At 38.0% G+C, this 10,302-nt stretch overlaps 1 protein-coding gene across 1 annotated transcript; it reads right to left on the bottom strand.

Annotated features, from left to right (window-relative positions):
• Positions 1–8,198, bottom strand: LOC120107569. Its single transcript, XM_039120899.1, has 5 exons — positions 7,958–8,198; positions 1,981–2,042; positions 1,372–1,462; positions 1,186–1,270; positions 1–1,091 (listed from the first exon to the last, which is right to left on the bottom strand). Exons 1-5 carry the CDS (start codon positions 8,131–8,133, stop codon positions 384–386), a joined length of 1,122 nt encoding a protein of 373 aa, XP_038976827.1. The 5' UTR covers positions 8,134–8,198; the 3' UTR covers positions 1–383.
• Between the last annotated feature and the right edge of the window lie 2,104 nt (positions 8,199–10,302).

The raw sequence follows: 10,302 nt of genomic DNA, 5'->3' as shown, positions 1-10,302 counted from the left end.
TGGACATAAAAACCATATCTATAAATGTTTTCGAGACCGAAAACACTTAAAAAACCATAATCATAAGATGTTACCGTGTTGGACGATCCTCGGTTGAAATGTTGCAGGAGGAGCTGCAACAGACAATTATTTAACATATTAAGTGGGATGTTTCACATGCTGTGATACATGACTGTAAAGTTGGAAACCAAAGGAAAACGATATGCTGCTTCATTCCATAGCAGCAAACTTCTTCCACCAGGAAAAACTTGGACAAGGCCATCACCTGCCAGTCTACATTTTCAGGGTTATCTGCAACATTGCTACGAGTTCCTCAGGCACATATTCATGGAAAGTTGCGGTATGAATGGTGTCCAAGCTCATGGTTTTGTAAATGCTCTGAGTCACAATTGAGCTATTTGACCAAGAGATGAAAATTCAGCATCGATATTAGAGAGAGCGGCCGGATCAATATGAACAGTTGAACAAACCATAGGCAAAGAATAGGAAGAGACAGCAGGCAAACTGTCTGATTCTTCTTTGTGCACCATTTTATCCTCAGAATTTGGATCCTTAGATTTGTCTATAAAATTAACATCGGAGTGGTTGAACAGTTGATGCTTCGACTCCAAGCAAGATTTCAGATCATCTTCACTTCGCGCTCTATTCAACTTATCCATAAGATCGTTCACTGCTGCATATCTCTCAGCACGCCATTTTATAACTTTCTTTAGTCTTTTGAACTCTCTGTTGGCATCTTGTTCTTCGTCATAGGGTAAGCCCTCATCATTAAAAAGCTCCCTTTCCTGCAACTTCCTTAACTTCTGATTAATCAGGCTCCGAATCCTCTCTCTTAAGTTGTCTGCCCTTTCAGTATTTGATTTTAGCTTCACTTTTATCTCAGATACCAACTTATGAATTTTGTCATCCGATGATACATCTTCTAGTATTTGCTGGTCCTCTAGTTTGAGCATCTCGACAACAGAGAATGTTTCCTCCAGTAGACCGACATTCTGTATGTACTTATCAAATGCTTCATTTTCAGCTTCAATGTTTCCTTCAATGTGCTCCTTCAACTTCATGAACCTCCACTTGTTTATATTAATAGCATCCTGGCATTAATCACCAAAACCTGGAAGCGTTCTATAAAGATACAACAGGCAAAACTTCTAGCAAACTAGAAAATACTGCATATGATGACTGTACCTTCCGGGTCAAAGGTTTCTTAGATCGTAGAGAATTGGCAAAAGCAGTGGAAAGTTGTCTGAGTGAATTCAGTCTCCACGACGATCTGTCACAAGATACACAGATGATTAGAAAAGGAGGAAAAAATCTGCAAGCAACAAGGAGCTGTGCGAAAAAATACGGCATTCTTACTTTTCCTAGACTTACCCAGTCGAAGGTGCATCAGTTGATGATTGTTCCAATGAAGGTGAGCTAGATGGCGGTGGCTTGTCGGGTAGAGTACCATTTTGTTTCAAAACTGTAACATTGACCACAAGGGAAAAAAACCAAGATAAGTGGCCATTAACAAAAAGAAGAACACAGGTGAAACATCATAGCAGTGATTATTCGATTATATAAATAACAGGTAATAAAAGGATTTAAATTAATTTGATTGTAACCATTCAAGATCTCACAAACATTATTAATAGACTACATAATCATCATTTTACATTGCCAATAGCATAATAAACAAGGTATTACATGCAATGTGCTGGTGCTGTGCTGGCCTGGCTCCAGCCAAGTATGTTCTGTACTGTGCTAGTGCTTACACACACTGGCTAATAGGGGTAGTACTAGTCTCCAAAGGGGCTGGGTTCACAACCATGCTGCATGCCAGTCTTGTGGAGACATGGTGCCGTACAGCATGGACCAGCACATCTATTAAGCAGCACAGACCAACATGCTAATCTTTGACTACAAAAGAAAGATCTAAACCAAATCAACTTTGGTGAGTATTAGAGTTGGTCATTGACCTGTGCACATCAGTACACATACCATGAATATGACAAGGATTTTGAGCTTTGGAACAGCAACTCTTGCAGCACTGAAAGGGGCACCTGCAAAATAACAATAAGTACGTCCAAAAATCAAAAAAAAAACAAAAACAAAAAACAAATCACATATGATGCAAGAACATGTGTGCATGCATGAATGCACACACATGATGATAGAAGGAATAGAAATAGAAAAGTTTCCTAACCAAATTCCAACAATGTCTTAATGAGAAAAAAGGCTGACCAGGAATAGAAACGTACACACCAATTCAACAAATCCTGAATGAACAAGAATACACATATGGGAGGGATATACATAAACACACGCATGAATAAAAATAGAAAAGTTTCCTGATCAAATTTCGACAATATTTTAATGAGAAAAGAGGTTGAACAGGAATAGAAAGATACACATCAATTCAACAAATCTTGAAACAATAAGAATACACATATGGCAGGGATACACAAATATATGTGCATGTGCCTGTGTCTACGTCTCTAAATACATAGATTTACGTACACATATATTTTGTAGATAGATAGATAGACAAACTTAAACACGCATACATATTTTACAAATAGATATATAACTTATGGTAAATATTAATTTTTGCTTAATTTATGAAAAAATCTACCGATCAGTGCTCCGTATGCATGTTTCAGTTAGATAGGTCAATGTATTGCCCTGGACAATTATTGATCTGGATGTTGCTTGCCACCCTGACTCAATCCATGAGTCAACAGCCCCCAAAAAGTACTAGTTATGCGTCCAGGACGTATCTAGAATGTAGCTTTGCTGTATCAAGAACGCATCTTTGTTGTATTCAAGGTGTATCAAAATCTCATTAGTTTTGGATATGCCATTTAGGATTCATCCACATACTTCACAAGGCACGCCATGAAATTAGGGACATTAATATCCATGATAATGTCTAGCGGAACAACCCTACCTTAAATGACTACACCATTTTCCCCCTAATTCAAACTATAACCGCATTTAAGATCCCACTAAATCAGGTTGCCAAACCCAAGAAAACATACTGGGATTTTAATATTCTACCCAAATGCCAATTAAACCCTTCTGAAACCTCTCTCTGAGCACAGAACCTTTCTTTCAACACCATGCTCCACCTCTTTCCAGATCTCTCGTTCATCGATATTTATTTCTTTTCAAAGTTAATATGACCATTGATGTAGCTTCAAGTGGAAAACAATGATACTGTTAATTTAATCTCAGCCATGTGCTTTATTCTAGTATAAGTCCATGTCTCCATCACAGCCATCAACATGTACATCATATGCAGATTATGCTATTCTGTGAAGAAAGCACTCAATTTTTCCTCAGCCATCTAAATGTCTATCACATCAATTATTCATCGTTCACATGGATGGCTATGGCTATGTTGGACTGAACATCTTCCTTGGTGTTAGAGCAGGTTCATTTGGAAAGACAGCAGCAGCTTAATGAGGAAAGTTGAGAAAGAGATATAATCAGAAGGGTTACTCGTATTGACTTAAAATTAGAAGTCCAGCCAGATACTTGGTTTAGTGCTAAAAGACTTAGTTGCAAATTTAAGTAGAATGCTTTAAACATGAGAATAAAAGATGAGTTGGTCAATTTAAACAATTACCCTGCAGTTGTTTGTTATCATCAATACTGAAAAATATGAAGGCTGTGATAGTTGAAGGACATGTAAACTAGAAGAAACCAAGCAACAGCTGAACCATAGGAGGGAATACTAAATATATTAGTCGCATTGAAGAGCTGATTTAGTCAGATCACTACAATCATATGCTTAAGACTTTATAAACCACAGGAGTGCAAAAATTTATTTACTAAAAAGGAGGATATTGGTGCTTATTCTTCGCTTTTTAATAATCGGTTTTATATGGAGTTGGCATCATATCAACTATAATCTTCTCTTTTCTAGTTTTATCCAGGTCTATTATTAAAAATAAAAAGACTCAATATTCTTCCTTTGCTCTGCAAGAGGAGGAAAAGGTGCTTTTTTTATGTATTTCTTTTCTTCTTTCCAAATATAATCAACGAGCCAAGTCTAGTCAGGATCAGGTCTAGCCAAATTCAGGTCAGGCCAAAACAACCTCCAATCAATCAATACCCAGTCAAGCTTCGAAAGAATATACCCACACCCAAACCATTTATTTTATATGGACCCCTAGACAACCTCCAAACTGAATCAGAACTTCACTTGTCAGTCATATACTTCAAGATATGTAAACAAAATAAAGCTACAAAGAGGGGATCTAAGGTTGGGCATGCAAATGCAGTGAAAGAGACGAGAGGAAATTTAAGTAGAGAAGGAAATGTGGTAAACTTAAACATGTTGTTTCAGCGTTTTAAAAGGTGCACCTAGGAGCAAGGCTCAGGGCAAGCCCATCCCTAGCACCTCGTTTCTTCTGAGGCAAGGCCCCCTTAATTGGGCATTGGAAAGGCACTAAAGGCATGCATCTTTTCTGAAGCACAGACGCACGCTAACATGCACCTTGACAAATCCTAGAAGATGTAAGCATCTAGATTAACATCCAGCCATTGATTCATACCTGCTGATGTTGTTAAAGGGAAGGAACCTCGCTTCTTCCAAGCCTTTAATTGGGGGGTTGGAAAGGCACTAAAGGCATGCGCCTTTTCTGAAGCGCAGACATATGTGAAGGCACGCCTCCACAGATCCCCAAAGATGTGCTCATCTTAGATTAACATCCAGCCATCGATTGACAAGGGGGTATTTGTGATGAGGTCTTTCAGTAGTAAGTCTCCGCTGCAGCTGCAGCCATGTTTCTCTCCATTAGAAACAGTGGATAGGATAGCATCCTGCGTTCTTCTTCTTGTTAGGAATTATTTTAATTTATGTACAAAACTAAATTCTAATTCTTCTTTATTTTTACTTGCGTTCATAAAGGTGATAATTCACTGTTAAGTGAGCTTAGAATTATGTATTCATCATTATTTATATGTATATTAGAATTTTTGCAGCTCATGTCATCAAGATGAGCATGCTACATTATGCCATGTGCCCAGGCCCTATTGTATGATTCTGAATTCATGGACAACCCCTTTTTGTAACGAGGAGACGGGACCACTTAGACACCAAAAGTGAAGCAGGGGCTACTGTAAACGCTCAACTAAAGCCAGAAATCCATGTTTATGAACTTCTCTACTAATTGTTTTATTCTTTTTTTATAACAAGAAATAAACTAAAATGATAGATGGATCCATGCCTTCTATGTCTTTTTAAAAAATTTGTATTCTCACAAAATACATGAAGAATAAGCATGTTGTCCCACCAAGAATGGCTGGGGCTGCTCTGATTCAAAGGTTTTCATTATCCAATCAACCACATCCAGATTATTTTTTAAACCTTTGACTTGCTCCACCAACAAATAGGGGTAGCTTGGGTAGCTTGGATTTTCATCTGGTATTTATTTTATTTTATTTTTTGTTGTTGAGGAGGGGGGGTGTCACAGGGGAGAGTGTGTTGGGGAGGGTGGTGGGGGGAGGGGATTTCTCATCAAGATGTTCAAGATATGGTGTTTCATAGCAATGGAAGTTGTCAAACCAAAACATACTTCGCCTAAAGTATACCTTCAAAATATCACCAGTCATTAGTTTTTCTGTCATGGATCATGGATCATAATAGATTTTAAGCATCTTGATGAAAACTAAATGCTAAAATTCATTAAGGTACTGATATCTAATTTTAGGCAACAACCACAGAGGAAAAAGAGATGGAATCCAATGGCAAGACCACTACCTTTCTTCCTCATGATCCTCAAGTCGATAAGTTAATATAGGTAAATAATGCTTGAGAGGAGGGGTCAAGCTATTGTAGTAGCCAGACCACCACAAAAAGCTTTTGGAAAGAAATCTCCAACGTCCCAAGTGTGAAGTTCAAATTTGAACCAAAGAGAGAAGAAATAATTTGCTTTCTTTGCCTTGAATCAAGTAGTTAAAAACTTGAATAGTCTCAAGGCATCAAGATTCCAAGGGAAGTTAAGGCCTACTGCGGTTGTAAGCTCCTTGAGTGACAACATACAAACAAAAAGGCTAGCAGAACAAATGGTGGGATAAAATCATGTATAAAAATTTGAGAGAATGGGGAGTAAATTGATCATTGTTATGCAACCTGAAAATGTGAGGAGAAAGAATATAAGAAGGCTATTATCTTGTAATTTTCCCTAGCTAAGAAAAGGGAGGGGCGGCACAGATCAAACTGCATAAGAAGACTCTAATAGAAGTTAAGCCTTAAGAGTCCTACAGCTTTTAGCCCTTCAAGTTACAGAATACAAACAAAATGGGCTAGTGGAACTGCTGGGTAGTGGGACAAAATTGTGTATAAGAATAAGAGATGATGGGGAATAAACAGACCATTGTTATGCATCTGCAGTGCACAATATCATAATGAGGGCTGCTATCTTTGGGTTATTTCCCCAGCTAAGAAAGGGAAGCAGAAGCATATATTGGGCTGCAAGCCCTGCTCCACGAGGGAGGGAGGTGAGGGGCATCAAAATATAAAACCAGAGGGGACACAAGGCCTCTTGCAATTCTATGGGAGTCATTGCCCCCTTGCTCCCACCTGCTTAGCAACAATAAAGAAAAAAAAAAAAGTTGATTCCAATGCACGAGGCTCCACCACTACAGGGTCGGTAAAGGGTTAGGACAAGAATCACCGAACCGGTACCAAGTAGGCGTACCGGTCGGCCACCGGACCGTTCAATAACCGGTTCGGATCGGTGTCGAACCAGCCAAAAAGGAGAGGTCACAGCACGAGCATTGGTTGTGGCATTTAAAGCGCGCAGCGCGCGCATTGGCCATGGCATTAAAGAGCGCAGCGCACGCATTGGCTGTGGCAGATCGAACCAAATTCGATGCCGGTTCGTACCGAGTCCTGGCCAAACTGGACGGAACTGGACCGGTTCGTTTTTGTACCAGCCGGAACCGTTTTCTATGGCCAAACCAATCCCGGTCAGGTAGGGACTGGACTGGTCCGGTACAGGCTAAACCGACCGGTAAACGGGGCCCGGGTTCAACATTTTTTGGAGTTAGATGTACGTAGTTTTACCCCCATATGTGCAGAGACTGTTTCCATATTTCAAACCTGCGACATCCCAAATCAGAATGAAGCAACCTTACTTTTGTGCCAAAGCTCACCCTCTAAACAATAACAAAGAAAAGAGTGTTTTAAAACTTAGAATCAAGGAAAGCTAAATGCGGTTGAACTGTTATGTAGATTTATTAAATTAAAGGGCCCAACCTATATTTTAGGGTAATGAAGTTGTGGATAACCAATATATTGTCACAAGAGTGCCATTGCTTAGGTTGCAAAACACTCTTTGTTCTCTATGGTAAGTCATTGGTGCCACTTGTGGTGCCCTTAGTTAATCTAACTCACTTAAATTGTCAAACCACTTCTAGTGTCAGGTTTAAACCTTCTATTTTGCATATTTATGTGAGTATACCACAATCAAGGGAATTATCTTCATGTAGAAACAATTCTTGTGTGTTTGAAGGAAGCTACATGGCACTGAAAAATATTTTTACCACTTGGAGCATGCATAATATGTAAATGCGATGAATGAGTGATACCTATATACATCAAGCATTCAGTGGCCTATTTAATAAAAATCTTGCAGACGCTTATGGCCTTTAACTGTTGAAAATAATATTTATCATTTGGGTGACGCAAACATTATTGCGCTACTATGGTGATGGAGGAAATGAAATGTCTTAATAACAATTTTCTGAAAGAAGAGTCATCGATGAGAAGGCCTAGAAGTGACATGAAGTCCCTGTTACTGTTCAATTATTTAATAAATCATTATACATTCTTGTTAGCAACATCTTTCTATCATGCATGCTTTAAATCTCAACACAACATAATAAAAAAACATACATAACTACTGATATTAGCACTGATATTAGATTTCCAATGCAAATAACCAAGTAAACCAGGCATAGATACCTTGAACGAGCAACATTGCCGCATTTAATGCACTTTGGCTTGTTAAGCCCACGGAGGTTCTGCTTCGGTGGGTCAAGGCTTATTGATCGTTGAGGCGTTGCACTACCATTTGTGATTGCAGCAGTAATAGAATCAACAGCCTTACTGTTACTAGAGGCATGAGACGAAGCAGCCATAGGACCAATTTCTCCCCAAGGATAATATTCTAAATGCCAACTGGACAAGAAAAAATAAAGAAAGATTAAAAAGAATCATAAAATACATATATTTTGCAATTTCATGCTCGTTAACCTAGATCATACGTGCAATTTTCAAACAAAAGCCTGCTATTATGAAATTTTAAGAAAACTATAGCTGCAAACTTCATTCTACAAGCATGTAAAGTATGGATCAGCAACCCCATCGACCACGGGAAGATTCTAACAAACACCTTCTCAGATTAACAGGTGCACTTAAAGGTCCAATAACCTGCAGGACAACCTCACCCTAAACCACACCGACCACAATGAACACCATGGCCACCCCTAGTAAGCCATTATAATCAAGGCAGTCTAGTGCAAGAAACAACAATCCTTTACAATTGAGGAAGGAAAAAAGAAAAGAAAAAAAAAGAGAGAACTCTTGAGCTGAGGAATTTATTGACGGCAAGAAAACACTCTATAGTGATAAAAAGTTAAAAACGCATCTCACTGATTCCCTAGGAAAAGAAAACAATGCCTATGGTTCACAATAGCCAATTCCATCCCCTAAATTTTAGAATTTTAAAAATATTTCATCCGTTCCCTTTGAAACACGAGAGAGAGACGGCGTACCACGAAAGAGAAGTCGGTCTTCCCCAATCTCACCAACATACACCGTCGCGCAACGTAAACCTAAAGAATGGCCGAGGTGTATTGTTATTCTTCAGGGAAAGGGGTGGTGAGGAGGGGTTGAGAAAGAAACTAGTACGATGAGGCTGGCTAGAAAAGTCGGCCTTGTATGAATCGGGTAAATAAGTTCGATAGGCTCGGACCCAAACTCGCACACAATCCAGACATATCCGTGGACCTACAGGTCCCCACAAGAGAATGGATCCGTAAAACACTAAGGGCTCATTTGGTTTACAGAAAAAGAAAAAAAAATATGGTCAACAAAAAAATAAAGAAATACCTCTTGTTTGGTTGGAGTTTTTAAAGAACAGAGGTAGAAAAGTAGCATTCCCATGAAAATAAGATTTTCATGTTTCATGAAAAAGAAAAACCCATGGAGGCCAAGAGAAAGCTATTTTCCTACCGGTTGGAAATGAGGGTCTTCTTTTTTTTCCAAAAGTACCCTTAAGTCATCAAAATTCATAAATAAGATTTTTTTCTTTATTAAGGGTATAATAGGTATTTCATGCAACTTTTTCAGAAAAGTAGATGCTCAACCAAATATAAGCCACTCTGAAATGTGCCACTTTTCCATGATCAACCAAACATGTCAAAACCATTTTCCAAAAAAAACATACTTCTAGGAATCATCCTCCCAAAAAAATATTCCAGTAAAGAAAAATCTTCTCGCGAACCAAACGAGTCCTAAGGTCAGACAATAGATCCTATAGGAATCGAGTTTATTGGTCCATCTAGTTTGCATTTTTCTGAGGATTTAAATTAGATGGCATCTGATTGATATTCGATAAATGGATGATATAATTCATGAATTCTACAGAATTTTCGGTCGAATTCTATAAAAAATTTCAAATATATCTTTAAAAAATTAAAAACTAGATCTACTAGAATTGTGAAAGTGGATGTGAGACTGATTTTTGGTTCGATTGGCTTGAAACTTGATTTGATTTCGGTATGGTTGCTATAAATCTTACTTAGAAAGAGTGTGAAAACATGATAATACTTGTACTTTACTTGTACTTTTTGATAGTGTGATGCACATGCTTGAACAGTTTATGCAGGAGCAATAATTAAACCACGGTTGCAAAGAAACTTTGTGCACCAAAAATTGCAATATCAAAAAACTTTTTTTTACCCATTTAAAATTTATGTACTGAACTTTATAAAAACTGAAAGCATATGCTACAAATTTGATGTCCAATAACAAGGAATCTGAAATATCTGTTCTTACTAAAAAAATTACAATTCCAGAATATTCATCTCATGGTTTTGAAAACAAAGAAAAGATTCTTTTGCTTAACTTAAATATGTTTCTCTTGGTTCAGGGAATGGAAACAAAGAAAAGGTTCTTTTGTTTACACTTAAGTATGTGCTCTTCGTTCAGACTTCAGAGCATGATAGTCCTCCAAAAAGAAGGGCAGAAAATGACAATAATTTATTCCTACTAAAAGTACAACAAGAAAAGACAGGCCTAGTCTT

Source organism: Phoenix dactylifera, unplaced genomic scaffold (assembly GCF_009389715.1).
Source record: "Phoenix dactylifera cultivar Barhee BC4 unplaced genomic scaffold, palm_55x_up_171113_PBpolish2nd_filt_p 000905F, whole genome shotgun sequence".
NCBI lineage: Eukaryota > Viridiplantae > Streptophyta > Magnoliopsida > Arecales > Arecaceae > Phoenix > Phoenix dactylifera.
The sequence above is the reverse complement of the archived record's forward strand: the minus strand, read 5'-3'. Positions and strand labels throughout refer to the sequence as shown.

Bases quoted from the DNA above. Each gene is read 5' to 3' on its own strand.
- LOC120107569 (XM_039120899.1), bottom strand. From the start codon at position 8,133: ATGGCTGCTTCGTCTCATGCCTCTAGTAACAGTAAGGCTGTTGATTCT. The intron at 1,463-1,980 runs GTATGTGTACTG...TCAATGTTACAG, and splicing joins AAATCCTTGTCATATTCATG to TTTTGAAACAAAATGGTACT. The intron at 1,271-1,371 runs GTAAGTCTAGGA...ATCTTGTGACAG, and splicing joins ACTGATGCACCTTCGACTGG to ATCGTCGTGGAGACTGAATT.